The 20,515-nt window shown below is 52.9% G+C and overlaps 1 protein-coding gene across 2 annotated transcripts; it reads right to left on the bottom strand.

Annotated features, from left to right (window-relative positions):
- Nucleotides 1-233: 233 nt before the first annotated feature.
- Nucleotides 234-20,350, bottom strand: PLEKHM1 (pleckstrin homology and RUN domain containing M1). Of its 2 annotated transcripts, none has more exons than XM_030021296.2 (12): nucleotides 20,111-20,350; nucleotides 16,608-16,696; nucleotides 14,692-14,939; nucleotides 12,612-13,247; nucleotides 10,981-11,374; nucleotides 8,821-9,061; nucleotides 7,416-8,324; nucleotides 5,552-5,697; nucleotides 5,173-5,366; nucleotides 4,649-4,712; nucleotides 3,924-4,081; nucleotides 234-1,103 (listed from the first exon to the last, which is right to left on the bottom strand). In XM_030021296.2, the coding sequence occupies exons 2-12, from the start codon at nucleotides 16,647-16,649 to the stop codon at nucleotides 974-976; spliced, it is 3,162 nt and encodes a 1,053-aa protein (XP_029877156.1). In that variant the 5' UTR covers nucleotides 16,650-16,696; nucleotides 20,111-20,350; the 3' UTR covers nucleotides 234-973. The 2 variants fall into 2 exon arrangements, with proteins under 2 accessions (XP_029877156.1, XP_029877157.1); XM_030021297.2 differs by lacking the exon at nucleotides 20,111-20,350 and adding an exon at nucleotides 19,364-19,508.
- Nucleotides 20,351-20,515: the final 165 nt, after the last annotated feature.

Genomic DNA, 20,515 nt, shown 5'->3' with positions numbered 1-20,515 from the left:
ACACCAGTGGGGAGCAGATGGGAAGGAAAATGGGGCAGGGAGAATGGGGAAGGGTCCCCCAACTACCCTGCAAAAGCCCGGAGGGTGGGCCAGGAGGATGGAGGACAGGCAGGGAAGACGGAGGACAGGTAGCATCCCTGTCCCCAACCCTCCTCTCACAGAGACATAGCATCAGGTTGGCACCTGTGATTCGGCACCCGCTGCGGAGAAGCAAACCCCAAAGACAGCTTCGCTCGTCATTAAATAAACTTTAATTATTTTTGCATGGGGACAGGTGAAAGGAAAATAAAATTTCTTCCGAGGATTAAAAGCAGCAGGCCGAAAGGAGCAGCCCAGCTCTTCTCTCCCCTCTCTTCCCAGAGGCCACGGTGATGGACGGGCTCTCCGAGCGGGAGATGCTCGGCTGGCACCCGTGGTCCCCCGGGGACGCGCAGGTCCCTAAAGGCACAAGTGTCACTTTGTCCCCTCCCGCGCGGCTGCCGTCACCTCCCTGGCGCAGGCCAGCTTGTGCAAAACCCCCACGTAAAAAAATACCAGTTTTTCAGTATCGAACATCCTAAAAAACTAGAGCTTTAATCAATGTCAGTTATCCACACCCTTGATTGGAAATCCTGATTTACACCCTGGAAAGCTGCTGGGTTTCCACCAGGAGGGGACATACCAAGTTGGCACCAGGAGGGCGACTGGGAGCATCCCCGAGCAGCACTGGGTTAGTGTGAGTGGGGGGACGGACCTTTCCAGCCCCCCTTGCTCAGCCCTGGGTGGGCAGAGGGTCCCTCCGTGGGGCAGAAGCACCCACACCACATCACCCAGCACCACCAGCTCCCTGTCCCCAGGGAAGGGCCAGGCGCAGCATCAGCTCCTGGGCAGGAGGGGGGGGTCTCTTCTTTGCACCTCCCGCCAGCCCCTTCCCCTAAGCACTAGTCCGGCTGGATGAGAAGGCAAGGGCAGCGTCGAGGTCGATCCCTGGATGCTAAAGGCTTAGCTCCACGCTGGCCTCCGCCTCCAGTTTTCGCTGGTACCTCTGCCGGCGCTCACAGCGGGGGCACGACTTGGCGCTGGCTTGGCAGTCCCGGTGGAAGACGGTTTTGCATTCGCTGCACCTAGGAGAAACCAAGCGGGGGAAAAAAAAAAAAAACAACCCACCCTGTTGGTAACATTAGAGCAAAGACTGAACTTCTCCCCACCAAACCAGACCTGGGGACAGATCCTTGCCTCTGTTTCCTCCGAGCACTTGCTGAGCAAAGAGCCCTGACCCCAGTGAGAGCCAGCTCTGGCTCAAGATGAACCTTGCTAGCAGGAGCAGTAACTACTCCAGTAAAAGATCCACCTCCAGCAAGCTGAGAGCAAAAGCAGCAGCTCGCCCGGAAAGAGCGTTGCGAGCAGCTGCCAGCACACCGACATTTCTTTGCAGATGAAAGAGGGAGATGTTGAGTGAGGTTCGCACCTTGCTTTCGGAGCAGTGACAGCACAAGAGCAAAGTTTCAAGGCTGAGACGCCAAACCCTGTGATGGTGCAGGGCGGCGAGAGCCCGTCTGGGGTTGCATCACCGGCGGGGACAGGATGCAGCTCAGTGCCAGAGCTCGGACCCTCTGCTCGCCGGGCTGGGGTTCAGCCAGGGGACCCCCAACCCTGACCCGCACATGGGAGAGACGCTGCTTGGGGACATCAGAGCCACAAGGATGGGGACAGGCAGCCGGGGATGGCGTTGCCTTTGAGCCGTCCAGCTCCAGGGAGGTCTCACCAGCACCCGCCTGGGACCTCCCTGCTCTGGCTCAGCGCCGCAGCAGGAATGTAAACAGCCACAAATGATACCTTGCGCGGGGCGGCGGGGAGGAGACACCCAGCTCTGCGAGGGGCGTTCACTAATTATCTTGAGTCAACAGAAAAGTCCGTGCTACGAAGGCTGAGCTCACTTTTTCCCGGTCATGATCCCCCACCTCGCCAGTAGCAGCAAAATGCAGCCCATCCACATGCCAGCGGGTCAGCTAGATTATTTTTTAAATGCCCTCAAGTGCAAATACCTGGTGCACAATCGATGTGTGAATACCACTGAATACCTTAATTTCCCAAAGGACGAGTGGAGAGGGGAGCAAAGAAACGCCCAGCAGCATGCCAGGCAAGGGACCATGACATATCGCACCCTGGGTCAACTCCTGCTCCTGACAGGCGGCCGCAAACCCCGAGTTACTCAAGATATGGAAAAGGCTCATGCATGGATAGACAGGATGGGGGGTTGCTGCCTGGCGCTGTGGATTTTCCCAGCGGAATATATTTTCACGCGGCTTCTTGGGATTAGCAGCAGTGGCAGCTCCTCCCTGAGCGCAGGGAGATTTGCAAAACCAGGGGCTGGTTTTTACCCTGCATTTTTCTGAGCGAGCAGCAGCCAAAAGACGGCATCTCCTGCCTCCACCTGACAGAGCAACGGCTGCAGGAAGCGGCCACCGCTGCTGTGAAAAGGAGAATGTCCCGTGCTCGGCTGGGTTTATTGTTAGGAGGCGTTTCAGACGCATCCTGCAGCGAGTGACGGTGTGACCCCAGCAGCTGGCTGTCCCCCAGGGCAGGCAGAGGGGCAGGAAGCCGGGTTTAGCTTGGCGAGGATGTTGGTCGAGCTGCTTTCCTGCTGCACAACCTCCTCCGCCAGGAGGAAAAAAAAAAAGGAGGTCAACAAACTTCAGAGCCCGGCTTTACAAGACATGAGACCTCCGGCTGGCTGCCAGCAGAGCTCAGCCCCGTGTACTTGCTCTTTCCAGAGCCTGTATGCTCTTTTTCTAGGGAAAATCTGTCCCCTGGGGATGTTGTCCTCGATAACAAGCATGATGGCTGCCCCTGTGGCAAGGAAGGTGAGTGAGTAATCCAGCTCAGCCACCCTGGAAATATTTGTAACCACATAACACACGGGGTACCCAAGGATCCTGGTTTTGTTGCCATTTTCTGCAGCTTCTGGATGTTGCTGCTCGCTTTTAGGGACTGCCAGGCAAAGCAATACCATGCAGACCATCAGCCTGTTAAACTTCTCTGCCAGGATTATACTCATTGCCAAATAACCACTGAGATGTAGATCTCTCTCCACCTACGATGGATGGACCACGCTCCTGGGCTGGAATGTTTTGATATTGATTTCTTTAGAAAACCTTGATGCTGGGGATAAACACTCCCCTTCTCACACACCCATCTGATTTCAACATCTGCTCAGCTGCTGAACCCTGTGCAGCAGTCAACCCCACTGCAGGCAAGGACCCTGCCTGCAAAGGATGCGAGCTCTGCAGGCAGGAGAAAAAAACCAGATGAAAGCCAGTGTCCCCCCTGTCCTGCTGGGAACATCCCCAGCCTCTCCCCAGCACATCCCACAGGGCTGCCCACCATTTATCTCCAAATCCGTGTCCTTGTGTCCTTCCTCCCCTCCTTGGTTGTAGAGGGGTGTATGAACAGTCCCACTGCTGCTTTTCCTTCCCTCCTGCAACCCCTGGAAGGGGCCAGACTAAATTTGAGTGGGAGATGTGTTGGCTAGGTGAGCGAGGCAGGGGCACACAGCACCTTCATCCTCCTCCTCCTCCCCCCAGCCCCTCTGTTGCCCCGGGACCCAGTACCCAGCGAGGCTTTTGCAGGCTGACAGCAAGGTGCTGGCTGGCTCTGCATGTTCAATCTGCAAAGCCACCTCGCTTGGTGACATCTCGGCTCTGTGAGGATGGTCCTCTCCTGCCCCAAACAGCCAGTTTTGGTTTGGATCATCTTGGGGCTCATGGGTACCATGAGGATGCACAACCAGCTCAGAGCTATTACCAGGCCACCCCAGGGCTACGTGCCTAGAAAGCGGAGAGCCCCCGAGAGGGACCCAGGGGATGGTCCAGGCTCCTGGGAAAAGCCAGGCCATAAGCTTGGGTGGCCTCGCAGCAGTGGGACGTGACAGAGAGGTCGCTCACCTGGTGGTAGTGTCAAATTCGAACGGAAAAATGATGTCGCTGCTGTTGCAGATCTGGCAGATGAAGCCGCGCTGGGTGCACAGGTCGCAGTTGTAGACGTGATGGGAAGCAAACTGGAGCAGAGACTGCAGGAAGGTCTCAAAGACGCCATCGGCTATCTGAGAGGCAGAGATAGGTCAGGCAGGCACAGAGCCTGTCTCCCACCCTGTGTGCACTGTGCAAATCCACATTATACACCCATTCTTTGAGCTGCTATGTGAAGACAAGGCTGTCCTCCAAAACCAACCCAAAACACACGTGCCTGGGTCGCAACAGGACCCCAGAGAGCTCACAGCAGCACCCACAACCTGCCAGGATGGGGCTCCTGGCTTTGGAGCCAAAGTGAAATCCAACTACCCATCACCTCCATTATTTGCAATAGAGACAAGTTTGCATGGAGATGCGCTAGCAGCAATGCTGGCTTAAATAGAGGTGAAGCAGTTTATCTTGCATGATCTCCGTAGTTCTCGGAAGATACAGGATTGTGCCAATTATTTTGGCAAATTAAAATAAAGGCAATTATTTGCCTTTAAGCTGATGTGCAAGCTTGCAGAGTGCACACGATGGATAAGAGCAAGGCAAAAGCTATTTGAAACCTTCTACTGATGATGATGAAGTGCCGTGCTCGACAGAAACTGGGATGCTTTCACCACCAAAACCCCTACGACCACGCAAAAAGCTCTCACCTGCTTCAGATCAGCGACACTGTATTTGTGGGAACACTCCAAGAGGTAGTGCCTATGATCAAGCCTGCAAAGAAGCACAGAGAAGAAGATGGTAGATGGTTTCCACCACATCTTCAACGGCTTTGGAGCAAGGGGGAGCTTGGATGATGCAGACTCTTGAAGAAAATCACTGCAGACTGATTTTCGCATTGTGCCACACATCCCAAATCCTGCCATTGGAAATCGTGTGAAAGCATTTCAAAGCGGGGAAAAAGAAAATAAATCTCTCATCTATTTTCCCAGGTGTTTCCTGTCCAGCCAGAAGCTCCTCAGTCAGGAAGGTGTTTCCTGAGTCACATCTCAATGTGTCGACCCAGCCAACAGATGGATAAACTCCTTAGAGCAGAGGACACGGAGCTAAAAACCAGCCCATGCCTCGGCAGCATCGCTCCCCGCTCCAACAGCGAGCGATGAGGAGGACCAGGAGACCATTGGGGTGCAAAGAGGGGGATGCAGGGGTAACGTCACCCACAGAGGGACCTCACCGCTTGCTCAGCTCCTTCAGGGCCCCACTGCGGCACATGATGAGATAATCTCCCAGCAGCTTCAGCTGTTCCCTGCTCCGGCGGATCCGTCCCATCCTCTCCACGTGGTCGTAGAGGCTCTCATTGACCAGCTTCAGGTCAATCAGCGGCTGGTTACGGATCTGGGTGAGGAACTTCAAAGCCTGCCGGCAAACCTGGGGCAGAGAGAGGCAAGAGGCAGGCACGCACTGAGGAGCAGCCCAGGAGGCTCGGAGGGAGGTGTGGTGTGGACATCTCCACCTCTGCTGATGGTGGAAACATTCAGATGGACCTTCAGGAAGCGTAGGGAGATGCAGGAGCATTTTCCTGCTCCCTGCACCAACCGAGAGCCTGGACTTACTCCTCGTTTCGTCAGATCCCAGTTGTGGATGAGGCGCGAGGGAATCACCGTCTCATCATCCCGGTGGCAGCTGTCACAATAGTAGAGACCAGAGAAAGCGCAGAGCTTGGGCTTCGCGAAGGAGAAGCCGATCTGCCTGGAGCAGCCTGCAGGGAGCAGAGAGGAGGCGATGAGAGGGGACCTGTGCTGCCCCAAGAGCCCGTTCCCATTGCTGCCAGGATTGGGGGAGAAACTTTTGGGAGGGAGTAAATGGGGAAAGGAAGTTTCTGGAAGGGTTGGAGATCAGCTAAAGCATGTGTAGGATGTTTGGTGAGAGGTCCCCAGCCCTTCCCTGCAGGCGAGGAGCTGTGATTTAAGACCGTGATGGTCCAAAGAAGTCTGCACTATCCCTGGACCCACTTTTATCCATCAAGTGGTTAAATTGTTTCTTTTTTTTTTTTTTTTTTTAGGAAAAGTGAATTCTGGAAACACCCCAGTGGTTTAGGGAAGAACCTAAAGCCCACCTGCCTGCTCCATCACCTCCACCAGCAACTTTGCCCCATTTTGCCTTCACTCCGTCTTTCTCTTTCGCGCTGCCACCGCAGGGTACCAAAACCTCCTCTGCAAGGGATGCGGTCAGGATGGATTAAGCCAAAAAAAAGCTTTTATTATAGCGGTGGGTAACCCAGGAGGAACCCAGCTCGGGTCTCGGGGGAAATCTGCAGGGTTTTTATAGCAACCTGAAAAGCAAGCGCATCTTATTTGGAGTCGGGAAGGCAGGAAAACCCTTCGTGCTATTTTTAATGGGTTCAGTTCTCTAAAATACATCATCAAGCATAAGCGAACCTCTGCTGTCCTCGGGGAAGGCTTTACCACCCCATCCTTCATGCTTTGGGGTAGCTGGAGCACATCTCAAAAAAAATTCATGGAGGTCAGGTGTTGCTCTTTGAATTAATACTAAAAAGAAGCTTTTATCACTCATTATGCCCTGACACCTCCTGTGCCAGGCTTGGGTGTCAGGCTGGGAGGGAAGTGAAAGCAGGGCAGGCAGCCCCCTAAGAAAACCTACACATAAAAACTGGGAAATTGTCTTTTCGGCTTGCTGCTTCCAGCTGTTGCTAGATGGAAGATGCAGGACAGAGCCTGGAGGGGAAGGTAGAGACCAAATAGAATGGAAAATATATATTAAAAAAAAAAAAGGAGAGATTAAAAGAAAAAAAAAAAACCTGCTGGAGGGTACAAGAAATACAACTGAAGCAGGAGAGAAATCTGAAGTTTAATTAACTTACCAAGGTAAAGAACAAATTATACCTCCCATGGAGGTCAGTGAGTGTTATCCTATTAAACCAGCATTGCCCCGCATGCCGAGAGGCGTTAGTGGAAGGTTAAATGAATGTTTTGCAAAATCAGCTTGTCACACCCATCGCAATATTCGCTCCTGTGCTGCGTTACTGGAAAAACAGCATTTGCTCTTGATTGCACTTTCCCGGCAGGTTGGGGCCACAAAATGCCCAGGAAGAGAGTCCTGGACCTCTTGGTCCATCTAAGGTTGCCTTCAAGGCAAGACCCCCACTGTCTATAGCATAAGCGTCTTAAACAGGAGCCCAGTAGCAGCCCAGTTGGACCTGTCCTGAGGTGGAATGGGGATTCAGCATGGGGGGACTCACCCTGTGCACACAGACCACCAAAGGTGCCACTGAATGGGGATGTGAAACCCCACCGAGGGGCTTTGGTACTACGTGGGGTTTGGATGGGGAAACCAGCAGCTGGCCTGCAACGGGTTGGCAGGACTCAGGGCATCTCTAATTTGATGTCACCTCATTAACACAACATCATCCTCCAAGACAGAGCTGGGTTTCTTGGTTTTGGGCAAGCCAACGTATACCTGCACAGATGAAGCTCTGCGAGTCCAGACCCTTCTCCATGGGGATGGCCACCAGGTATTGCAACAAGAAGCCGTTTTCCTTCACGATGTTCTTCAGGATGACCTGGGAGTGCCCGTCCAAGCTGCCACCCAGAGTCAGCGCCTCCTCCGCACTCTCCAGGTAGGACATGAGCACCCCTCGGACCAACTCCCTCCACGAGGCCGCTTCTTCTGCGTTCTCAGCCTGCAGCTTCAGGACAGCTTTGGAGGTAATCACCTTGAAGAATGCGGGTCCCCCGAGGCTCGTGTCTGGAAGGATGTCCTGGATGGTCTCTATACCGTAACTGTTGCTTAAAATTTTGTCGTTGTTCCTGACTTTAAAGCACTTTAAAGTCTCTAGAGACAGGGAAAAAATAAAAGGGACCCAGGTTTTGTCCATGTCCATGTACAGAACAGCCTCTTTTATTGCATCCAGCTCTGGTTCGTGAGCTGGAGTCCAGTCAAAGCTGTTCCCAGGCACGTCACTGTACTGGAGAAGAGCAGTGGAGTCACTCTGGATAGGCTGGCCTTCGCCACCGTCTTCTGGATACTCCAGCGTCTCCCACTCCTCCTCCTCCAGCTGAGGCCGGCACTTCTGCAGCGCCTCGCGGATCCTGTCCAACCAGTCCTCGGCCTCATCTCGAGAAGGAGCTCGTAGGTAGAGTTTTTTCCCCAGGAAAACCAGCTCAAAACGGCCGTCCGAGTGCGTCAGCGCCAGCGACTCGCACCGCAGCAAGGAATAGCTCTCAACACAGATGCGGTCCTCGTGGTCCAAGAAGAGCCGGAGCTCCAGTGGCGACAGCTCGCAGGAAAACTCCTTCCATATCCCCATGGCTCCTCTCCGCTCCAGACTGCCCAGCTTCAGGAGCCCTCGGAAAGGGTTGGAAAGACCTGGGGCAAAAGCAGATGTCTCAGTTTAACCAAAGAAGGGGAAGCCGGTGGAGAGAGAAAAGCCAATGGGCTGCTCACAGCGAGCAACCAGAGGCATCACAGCTTTGAGAGCCGGTCCTGGTGGACAGTGGGATGGGGCACAAGTTTACAGGACCTTGGTCTCCATCATCTGTCCACCACCTGCATTTCAGTTTTGAGGCTGAGAACAAGTGGGACAGCGTAAAGGAAACGTGTCCCACAGGGTGGACAGAGATATGGGGACAGAGGCATCCAGAGTACCTCCTCTCCTCCTAAAACGCTTCCCACCAGAGCCATCGTGGGCTCAGCAATGCCAAGGGAAGCTGCTCCACTGCCTTCTGGAGCTTTAAGTGCTGCCGTCAGCTCAGCTACGGCAAACGGCTGCTTCCCAAACAGCCCGCCACCTGAAACAACTCCCCCAGACCCTGAGCACTGCCCAGTGCTCCGTGAAAGCAGGAGAGGGGAGGGCAACATGTACCCATCTGCCTGCGATGGACAACGCTGAAGCCCTTTTGTTCCCGTTCGGGTGACATTTTGGGTTTCCCACTCTCCAAGGATGGCACTGACAGCCTTTCCAAGTCAAGAGCGCTAATGAGCCCTGGGGCCAGACCCTCGCCAGCCCCCTCTGGCCCAAAGCCATTGGTGTTGGCTGTGCTTTCGCTGCTCTCTCCTGGAGAAGGTCTGTAGAAATCATCTTCCGAGATCCAGCTCTTTCTTTTCTGTTAAAAAAAAAAAATAAATAAAAATTATTGAATCTATTGAACATCCTGTGCCCCCCAAACATGCACACCCACAATGACCCCTCCACGGGGGCTGTTCCCACTCAGACTGAATCCCATGCAGTGATGCACACCATTCCCACATGGATGGCTCCCCAGCTCCCTCTGATCAGGGAACGCTCCACAAGACTCTGTCGGCAGCTGGCAAATATTGGGATTATATACTGGTGGGATTATAAAGTCCAAAATTGATCAGTTCTCTCCCCTTAAAATCATTGAGGGGCTCAGAGGGAGAGCACATTCCCTGCAGTAACCACATACAAGATATTTGGTCCATGAAGTATTTCTGATAGAAGGTGAAAAACCAGCCCTGTGATGGAAGGGTACAAGCTCGCCTGGAGTACCGGTACCATCCTCGTTCCAGGAAGAACAGAGATGGGGAGAGGTACAGAGAAGATGTCTAGGATGAAACAGAGACCTACAGCTTAAAAGCAGATGCTACAAACACCAGGCGTGACCAGTACGGGCAAAAAACAAGGCAGAGAAGGCAGAGAAGACCTTTGTTTCCATACGTCAGGAGGGGATGAGACGCACAAGCAGAAGAAAACTCATTAAGCTGAAAGAAATCATGGCTGTTAACTTCTCTAGGAATTTTTCTGGCTACAAGAATGGAGTGAGGTTCTGGGACAAGGTCCCCGAACAAATACCAGGAGCAAAACATGACCCAGCTCAGTGCCTTGGCAAAAGGGAGCAGCTTCCCTAGACCCAGAGCATCCCTTCCAGGGCTGCATCCCACCAGGAATGATCTCTCAATTACCCTACCCGGCTTTCCAAGAGCCTTTTATTCTGAATAACAAACTAAACGACAGCAGAAGAGCGGTCACCACCCTGCAGCAAGGATCATGGGTGGCTTGCAGCATAGTTCCCAATGTACAAGCAGGCTCGGCTTACTCCAGGACCAGGAACGCAGGTTGCTCTGTGAGTCATGCGAAAGCAGGGGGGAATTTCCTGTTGACACCGTATGTTATACATAGATTAGGTCAAACTGGCCCAACGCCATGAGGAAGCAGCGGAAATGGGATAACTGGGAGGGAGCTGAAAGGAGCAGAGACCAAAAAGAGAAACCGTTTGGGGGGGTATGAAGTATATCCTAACCTCACCAGGATGGAAACGATGGGAATCAGGATGGAAACAATGGGAACCAGGACGGAAAAGTCAGTAACAAATTAGACAGAGGGCAGGGCTGTTCAAAGAGTTTCCTAAAAGCAAAAGCAAGTGCATCAACTCCTTGGCGGCAGCAGGGGAAATCCGCCGCTGCTTAAGCTAGCCTAAGCACCAGGGATGCCATCCTGCTCTGAGAACAGATGTGCTGCATGAATATTTTTCCACTGGAAAACTGTAATTTGTTTCCCATCCAGTCAACCCTTTTCCCTCCTCTTAAGTGGACCATAAATGAAGAAAAGTCCCTATGAGAAACTCGACTCTCAGGCTGTTTTATTGGCTTGCACACAGCCTATGGCCAGATTTGTGCAAGAGCTCATCACCCTCCAGATATCATTAACAAAACCAAAAACTTCCTGTTGCAGTCGCTCTTGGTGAGGGATGACTGGCAGGCCAGGCAGGGTTTCAAAAGCTTTGGTGCCTCTTTTACCAGGAAATACCAACTTTGACCCAATTTCTCCCGGGGCAGCTGCATGGACACAGCTCCACAGGGTCCGGGAAGATGCTCACGGAGCAAGGAGCATCACTTACACCCACCTCGCTGTCAGAAGAGTGGAAGCAGCACAGAAGGTGAGAGTTTGGAGAAACTGGTGGCTACTCAGAAGCTGTTAGCAGTTTTATTTTCCTTTTCCATTAGATCTGCTCGTCAGGAAGCATAAAAATAAGGAGATCGATGGCAAGCAAGCTGTAACACCTACCGGACAACCCAGCAGTGGAGAAAGGAGGTATTCAGCCGCTGGGCTGCGGACTGCTTGGCTTGTCTCACTGCCACCGACCGTGCCGCTTCTGCCTGTCTCTCCTCTGCTTGGACCGCCACGCCGCGTGGCCGAAATGCCGGCCGTGCTGCTGGCTTGTGGTGCTGCATCTCCATCCCCATCGCTGGCAGTCACGACGTCGCCCGTCTGAGCAGAGCCTGGACTGTCAGCGTCGCGAGGTGGTTGCTGGTGAGCTCTGTGGGATGGTGCTGGGGAGACGGGCGATGTGTCTGGGGGACAGGCAGGCTGCTGCGGGGAGCAGCCTAGCACGCTTGGGGCCAGCTGTCCCTCTGGGGCTTCCAGGCTTGGCTTGGCTTTGCTGAACTCGGACAACACCCTTGAAACAGAAAAGTGACCAGTTTGAACATAGCTATGTTAACCAGAACCTATAAAAAAACCAGTTATTGCTAATTATAACTACCTAAAAAAAGACCTCAGTATCACTGCTTGTCACCTGCAGGCTGGCAGCACTGTACAGCTGCAAAAAAACCCTGTGGCACCGATCATGCTAACAGAAAAACATGTGATTTGTGCCCTACAGAGCTGCAGTCAGTCCCACTGCAGGCAAGGACCATGCCTGCAAAGGATGCACTTCCTAACTATGCAGATGAATGGGGTTTAATTTGCTTCTGATGGACATCTCCTCATGCAGGGAGAGTGCTGGGTGCTCCCCCCAGCCCCACGTACAGCTCCCCGACACATATCCAGCCACGGACTGTGTGCCAAATTTCAAATGTTTTCATAACCGTTAACAAGCAATTATTAGTGGAGCCTGGCCAGATGAGATGCTGTTCCCATGCCCCTGCTTCGCCACCAGCTAGATCGAGTTAAACCAGCCGAAGATTAAAATTCAAGACGACGTCTTTCCATCACGAGTTTAATCCAATCAAGGCAGGTTCTTCCAGGATCATCATAAGATGCAAAATCCTCGAAGCAGGTAATGATGCCATTACTGATGGGGAAGAACAGACTGCAGCTCTAAACCCTTTTGAAGACCCTTATCGAGAAGTGGGTGCCTTCGCCAACCAGCACCCTGAAGCTAGGCTGCTACAGAGCCTTTGAAGGTAGCAGGGAAAATATTTACTGATTACTCAGAGCTTATATAACCCACTGGAAATCTTTGTGCTGGGTGTTTGGCAGAAATAAATCACGAGGATGACAAACTAACAACCTCCCTCCTCTACATTAGCTGCCGAAACTGCAAATTATAACCCTTTCCTGTGACCAAAGTAATTTCTTTCCCCCCGCAGAAAGCCCCGCAGCATCCCCCAGCATACGCCAGGGAGACGTGACGTTCCTGAAACCAGGGAGCAGCATTTTTCTGATGTTTCTGCCCTGGTAAAGAGGACAGACACACACTTCAGTGGCCAGGAGCTCATTTGCCATGGCAGCAGGGTCCCAGCAAGCTGTGCTGAGTGTTTCTTTTTACCTTTCAGGCTCTTTCCAGGAGGAAAAAACCAGCTTGTTAAAGAAAAACAGAGGATAAAGCCTTCCTGCTTATAGAGAGAAAATAAATGAGAACCCAGGAAAGGGTTGCAAATCCCTTTGAAGAGGAGATCTGGAAAAAGACTCACTCTTGCAGCGACCTGTCCAGGTCCTCAGCAGTGGCCGTCCCCAGGTCGGAGTCGCAGGACAGCGGCTCCTCACTCCGCTCGGGACTGCGGGCACAATGAGCCGGGAGGATGCTGTCGGAGCCCAGGCTGGAGGAGAGCTGGGATGAGCTCGTGGTGTTAAGGCTCAACGAGGACGACGTGAGTTTGATTTTGCTGCTGGCTTTGCCGATGGGTAGGACGGAGGGTTGAATCTCGATCTCGTCCGACCCTGATGATTGGGAGATCGAACCCAGCGATGCTTTTCTGTGGGGTTCAGATGTCGAGGACGTGAGGGGCTCCAGCAGCTCTGAAACAGGGCACAGACCCGACAGGGACAAAGGGGTGATAGTCCACTCGTTCAAAACTGCTGATTTATAGGAGAGCTCAAAGGTTAAGGATGATAAGCCCTGCAAGTAGCAAAGGAGAAACTCGCACTCTTCGGCATCTAAGAGCAGAGCGGTCGCTTGGTAGTATTCGGGCAGCCGGGACCTCTCCCGCAGCAGCAGCTTCAAATAACACTCCATGAGGCCATCATTCAAAGCCAGCCTCAGCCAGGCTCGGCAGCGGCCGACATCTGTATTGATAAAGATGAGTTGTTCCAGTTCCAAGACAATATTTCTGAGGAAAGGGAGAGAAAGAACAGAAAAGGATGTGAGTGGCTCTGTTTTCGGTCCATCACGGGATGCTGGAGGGGAAGATCCTCCATCACGAACTGCCCAACCTGCTCTGCTATGGGAAGTTTAGGAGTTGGGACAAAAACAGGCTGTGGAACATTTCTTTCCTTTGTGGAAAACATGGTTTCCCATGGAGAAAAAAGAGTTCCCGAATGCCCCAAAGCTAAACATATTGGTAACAACCCCAGGCATCCCTGGGGTGCCCTCTGGGTGCTCCTCCTCTCTCTGGCTGGAGGCATCTCCCACACATCACTCTCCTGGACCAAGGATGCAGAGGGGGAAATTCCCACTGTCCCTGCACATTGGTGGGTCTTGCTCTGGCTGGATACTCCTTGGTGACAACTGTGTGTCTAAATCCTAGCTTCAAATTTAAAATCAGCCAAAACACAGTGAAAAAGGCTGCGGCAGCCCAAAAAAAAGAGTGGGTCAGGTTGAGCTCCTCAAGCAATCTCAGCCTCCTGACTTCAACTGTTCTCCCCTAAAATCCAACAGCGACACCACGCTCCCTAATCCTCCCTGGTCCCAGCTCATGTCGGCGCTGCAGACGCTACAAAAACCAGCAAAAGTTTTGTAAGATTTTTTTTAATCTGTCTCTCAAAAAAGAAGAAAAAACCTTCAAAGGGCACAAAAATATCTCCTGTAGCATGTGAAAGAGTTATTTTCATCAGCTCTTTCATAATTTAAGAGTCGGTGATGGAGTTGAATGAGGCTTTCAAAACTATTTGCGTGGGGGCTGTTATTTACTGTGGGAGGACTCTGCTTAGGGAGTGGCTCAGAAAAACCCCAGCAAATAACGATAGTTACCCAGGCGAGACCTCCTCAAAAGTTGATTGGGACATGGGGAAATGGAGGCCAACCATTCCCAGCAGATCCAGGCCAGAAGCGAGACCAGACCCCTGCGCCATGCATCCCATAACCTGCTGCTATCGTATGTCAGTGCGATCACTGGGGTCCCACTGGGGATGAGTCCCCGTATACAGCCTGGCACCCAAAAATAAATAAGAAAGCAGTGTGCCCTAAGCTGGCAGCAGTGTTTCATTCCTTAACTGTTTGGGGACATCGGCTTACGCCTAAATGGCACTTTACCCCTTGCACACGCTGAGAGGGGCTGTGCTGGGTGCCCAGCCCCACATCGCTTGGCATCGCAAGGGCTTTGTTCTCCTACCTGTATCTCCCAGCAGTCCCAGGCAGCCTCAGCCCCCTGAGACATCCCACAGGAGCATCTCTCCCTCTGACTGAAGGGATCGAGCACCCAGGACAGGGTAGAGATGTATCTTTCCATAGAGCCATCCTCCCGTTCACTGTTCCCTGAATTTTGTGGCTTTTGCACCAAAGAGAGGGGATAAACCTGAGCGCGCAAACACCTTTGGGCAGGGATGGGCACTCACCGATGGGTGATGCTCTTCAGCAGACCCCAGAAGACCGGCTGGGGAAGCGGTCCCCGACCTCCTGTTTTCTTCCCTTTCCCTCCACTCTCTGCCTTTATATGCTTCGCCTTCAGCCCGTGCACAAAGACAGCTTCCAGGGCGCTGCAGAGGGTGTTCGCATTCCCATCGTCGCTGGTCACAATGGCATCTGAGGTCACGTACTGCTTCTGCAACGCCTTGATGGCATTCACCAGTTGCTTCTTGATCAGCTGCAAGACAGGAAGTACATGCTTGCATTATAAAAAAATAAGTATTAGGAAAGATTTCATATAAAAGGGCTCAAAAAGTGCAAGGCTCATCCAGAGCAAAGCACCACATGACTTCTACTTCATCCACATGCTTCGCAGTGGCTGTTAGGGAGCACCATAGCTGAACCGGTCAAGCTGGGGACTCATGCTCTTGGCAGCACAGTTCATCTGGCTTTTTTTTTTTTCAAATGAGTAATTTATGCAATTTTAGTTGGTGTTTCAGAGCCCACTGGGTTGCTGGGGTTGCCTTTACAGCGTGCGGTGCTTCCTCTGCAGACACCAAATTGCTTAAGAGGATGGGGAGAAAAAGAAATCAGCTCTTTCCAGGCGCTTGCTCGGGGGAAACACAGGGATTAAATAAGCACGATTGAGAAACGAGAAACTCAAAGGAGGTAACCCGTAATAAGGGCTGTGATACCACTTGAACTTGTGCAGAACAGCCCAAGCAGCATGTGACGTGCTAATGAGTCCTGCCAGCAGAAATCAAAGTCATCGATCTCGCTCTCAGCAGCTCGTCTGTGTTGATTAACCCACGGGTGCTGCTGGGGACGGGCTCCCCCAAAAAAGATGCTTTTGGAAGGACAGCTAGGGTTTAGCTGCTGCCTTCAGAGAGCCTTGGTGGGCTTTGAAGTGGGAACACGGGAATTCTACCTTCCAGCAGCTTTGCTTCCCTCTTTCTCACATCAGTTGAAAAGAAGCACGTTCAGTGAATTTAACAATTTTATGCTGGTGGAGGGGATTTTTTTTTTCTAACGCAGCTGAGCCCGGATGTCTCAATCAACCTTATTTAAAATGAAAGTTGCACTTCCCAGCAGGGATTTGGCAAACACTGCAAATTCATGTTTCGGCATCAATCATGCAGCATTCAAGGCGAATGCTGAACGGCACCAGCCACTGCGACTGGGGCAGGGCGAATTTTGACTCGAGCCTGGGTTGGCTGAACAAACTCATATTAATTTTCCAGCCCAGGGTAATTTTTTCAGCATCTAAGTAAGATTTCCAGCAGCTGTAGTTCAAGGAAAACAGCCGGAGGAAGGTGTACCTTATCCCTGCTCGTATCGGGGACGCCCCTTGCAGCGGGGGCTGTTTTCCAGCTGCTTCACAGATCTGCTAGCACAAGCAACCTGCTTGCAAGCAGCAACTGTGGGCTAACAGGATTAAAGAGTGCAAATGATTTTATCTGTCATGCATGAATTAATTCTGCTGTGGGATGAATTAAACACCCAGTTTGAACCGCTGGGTTTGAACTTTGCTCATTAAACGTGTTTAGACTCCCAAAGCTGGGTAAAGAAACACCAAATATAGAGAACAGCAATGCTCCTTCCCCCAGGTATCAGGGCTGAGCAGCTTCCCCTGCCCCACGCTGGGTCTTGCCATGAGGGGCAAAGCCCAAGGTAGAGTCTGGAGTGATTTAACTCATGGCCACCCTATTTGCTTTAACCTGCCCCCCCATGAGCCAAACCATCAAGGATCCTCTCTGCTGGAAAGCTTGAGCCACCCTTCACCCCTATAAACCAGCCCAACCCCAGCTGGCAGCACCGACAAGTCCTACCACGTCCCCGCCGGTAACTGGAGTTGCACTGGGGAGTAACTAGAGCTATTTGGGGAGGTTCAGGACGTCTCGCTCACCTGTATGGCTTCCTTGGGGTCATCGGCATGGCTCGAATGCATCTCAGCTGCTGCTGCTCCCTGCGCCGGGCGCTGCCTTCACATGTCACCTTTGGGACAAGGAGGAGGAGCATGTCTGAGCACCCATTTGGTTTACATCTAACTCACCTGTCATGTGAAGAGCACCGGGCATCATGCAAGAGGCATGGATCATGCACTGAGGCATTTTGCAAGCACTCATGGCCAGACTGCTGCTGGATTCAAGCTGGGACCGACCTACGACCACATTGAAACACGCCACACTTCCCGGGGACCAGGAGAGTTTCAGGCAAAACAGAGCATGGCCAAGAGACCGAGAGCGAGTAATTAACCCTTGCAGCTGCCCGGAGGCAGCCCTAAACCTGGGTGAGACATCGGGCCGGTCAAGCCAGCAGTAATGCATGCAGGGCCAGGGACTGCTCCCCTTCTGTTTCTACATCACCTGAATTACCCAGGTGCCAGCAAGGGCATCAAAACAGCCATTTAGCAAGTGAGCTTGAACGACGGCACTCAAAAGCCACGTGAAGGGCATTAAGGTGGCCCAGACAGAGGGGTGTCACTCCCCAGCAGACCCTGCGCAGAGGTGACAGCAGCTCATCTCTCTGGTACTTGCCAGAGGAGCGATGCTGCTGCCAAACCCAGCTGGGATGGACCCTCTTGGAGGTGTCTGGGTGCTCGCCCCAATGGCACAGAGCTGTCGGGGAAGACGGGAAAGAAGGATGCAGGTTCTCCATCAGGTTTCTAGTCACTCCGTTCAGAGGTAGATGAAACCCAGGACTCCCGCTCCTGGGGGGTGCAGATGGCAGGTCTGGTTTTGGTGGGAGAAAAATCAGTGCCTTCCCGCTACAGGAAAGCCTGGCAAAACCAGAGCTGAGCAGGCAGCGGCAGCCTTGCTGGGGTCATCTGCAACTGCAGGGTGTTTTGCAGACAACAACGGACCTTTGACTTCTGACTTTTGGCCTCCTGCCCTGTTCTTCAGAGCCGTCTGCTGAAACCAAGCTGTGCCTGGAGGCTCTGTGAGCAAAGCACATGGCTGTCAGCAAGACGCCCATCACACGGCTGCACCCCTGCTCAAACACAGCACGTCCTGGCACTGAAAAGGGTCTGAGAGCCGCTCCAGCACCAGCTACCACAGTAAAGCTTTCTAAGGATGTGAAAGGTTGCAGATTCATTCCCTTGAGTTGGAAGCACTTGCCATCTAAATAGAGGAGAGAGCCCAGCAGTTGACTGCAGGGTTTAGGTATGCCCACAGCAGACAATGGGCTTGGTATAGCATTGATACTTCAGATTTTATTTCCAAGCCAACACAAAAACCCCAGAGCTTTCCCCAAGCAGAGCTGACAACCTCAACCTACCTCTCTCCCTGCACCATGAGCCGTCAAACCAGGGCAGAAACATGGTTTGCAGACCAGCTCCTGCAGAGCCACGGCCAGTCCCGAATGCAGTGGTGGCCCAAATCCAGAGCAGCCCAAATCCAGAGCAGCCTAAACCCAGAGCAGCCTGAATCCACAGCATCCCAGACCCGAAGCATCCTGTGCACATACCGCACCAGCTGGTCCTGCTCAGAGCAGCAGGTCAAAAGCTCTTTGGGGAGAAACCCCAGATCGATCCTTAGTGTCTCCAGAATTCACAGACAACTTCAAAGAAAAGGAAACTGTTTTTGCCATGACTTGTCATAAGATTTCCTCTCTTCGGGTTGCAACACAGAAATGGGCGAGTGCAGCAATTACGTGAACATTAACCTCTGGCTCACAGCCTCGAAGGACACTGGGGGTTTTTGGGGGGAGCGAGGGGACGCCTAAGTGACAGGAGTGGTTGATGAGGACCGCAGAGAGCCATCCCCATCTCTACCCTCCATATGAGAAGTTCAGGCTCCTCGGGGCCAGGCAGCCTCTGCCCCTTTCCCCACCACCTCCTGCACACACCCTGCAAACAAGTGACACATCCCACCCAAGACAAATTCGAGGTGCAAGAGCTGGGGGTGGGAGGAGCAAGCTGTGGGCACAGCGTGGCATTTCTCATGCCCAGAGAGGCAGCGTGGGTGTTTCAGCTCCAGGACTGCACCCGCCATCTGTGCTTTTGGCGTCGGCCACCCCGGTATCCCCAGGTGGTCGCAAGGGAAGGGGTAACAGCGGTGTTTTCGCAAAGACCTTATCCAGATTTTACAAAGTGAGTGGTATTCCCCCAAAACACAGGCTCCTTTGCTGGCATCACCTCTCCCAGCGTCTGCAGGAGGTGAGACGCTGAGGAGAACACCTGCCGCCTTCACCATGGGACTCTCCACTCCCATCATGACCAGTCCAACCAGTTTGTTCCAGCGCCGCGAATCCACACGGCACTGCTTCTGTTGGGACAGCATTTTCCTGAAAAACGAGTGCAACGAACCAGCTCTGAGGCAGATTTCACCTAACACAAGTCTTCAGTGAAACATGGGGAAATCAGACCTGCAGCCCTGGCACTAGGCTAGCTGGCTCTAGAAGGAACCAGAGGGCTCCGGAGCACTTCCAGGTGGATCCTGGAAAGCCACGGCTGGTCCTTGTGATCTTGAATGGATAAGACATCAGATGTATGTGCAAATGCAGAGACAAGCACATCTACAGCAGAAAAACCCCACATCGTTTCCCAGCAGTCGCCACCCCGGAGGCTATGCAGGCAGATCACAACAGCTCGAGTAAAACAAAGAAAATAAAACAAGTGAGAAATAAAAACAGCCAGCAAGCTGGCGTGGTTAAACCTACCGAGGAAGGGAGTCGCTGGTGCGAGAGCAGAGTTGTTTATTTACCAAACTGCTGCAAAACAGCCAAGTTCTTTGGGAACGGCTTGTTCGAATCAAGCCTTGTGCCAGGAGAGGCAGAGACCCTGTCCCAGAGCTCGGCTTTTTGGTATCCCAACAAGCGACGCTCTCCGAGTTATAAATAAACAGCAGGTCACCGCTCGTGCTTTGCAAACGGAAAACAACAGCTCACAACGACGGCGTGAACCGGTGACTCAAGGCCTGGACGCGGAGCCAGTCATTTTCCAAGCACGAGTGCTGTGCCAGTCACCCTCTGCCTCAGGGAAATGAGGGCTTTGATGGGCTGGTGGGTCCAAGGGCTGGTGGCGGGACAGCCCTCTCCTCCTACACAGCTTCTGCCTTCCACCCAGAGCCCGTGCACACCCAGCCACACTTAAAAGACAAGCCGACCCCAAGCAGAAGCAGCCCGGGAGAAGGAAAGCCAGCTGGCATGGTCACTGGATTGGCTTGTTGGAGGATAAAACCCCTCGGAAATAATTCAGCAAGGGTTAGGGCAGGGTTAGAGCCCAGCCCCAGCTCGCAGCAGCAGCAGGACACTCGCGGTCCAACTTCAGCTCCTTCTCTGTGCCCAGCCCAGCGTTATTCAGCGCTGCCGTGATTCCCACTACAGGAACACAGGCATCGCGTAAGGGATGGGAACCAACACACCACCCTCTTCCCTGTGGGAAAGTCCTCCTTGCAGTTGACAAACCTGATGGTGGACGGAGAAGAGTTGCCGCTGATGAAGCCCTCCAACTTCTGCCCCCCGCGGCACCGAGCAGGACCCCCAGGAGCAACCAGGGGAGGCAAAGCAGCCGCTGCTCTTGATGGCAAGATTGTGTTTCTCAAACACTCAAAAATGAGAATGTCTTTTAGCTTGTTGCCTACTCCTGCACCAGGCTGCAATTTGCCAGAGCTGTGGGTAAAGCCGGGGTTGATTTTCCCCAGCGTCGCAGATGACAGAGCCACTGCGCAAGGGTGAAGCGGATTGTGAAACCCCCAGCGTGTTGAGGCAAAATGTTCCTGTATTTATACTCCCAATTTTTGCGTTGCTTCGGATTGCCAGTGCTGGAGCTTCCTGGTTGATTCGGTGGCCATCTGACACGGTGGGCAGCTC

The sequence above is a fragment of the Aquila chrysaetos genome, chromosome 8 (genome assembly GCF_900496995.4).
Source record: "Aquila chrysaetos chrysaetos chromosome 8, bAquChr1.4, whole genome shotgun sequence".
NCBI classification, from domain to species: Eukaryota; Metazoa; Chordata; class Aves; order Accipitriformes; family Accipitridae; genus Aquila; species Aquila chrysaetos.
Note: the sequence above shows the minus strand (reverse complement) of the source record. Positions and strands in the feature narration are given on the sequence as shown.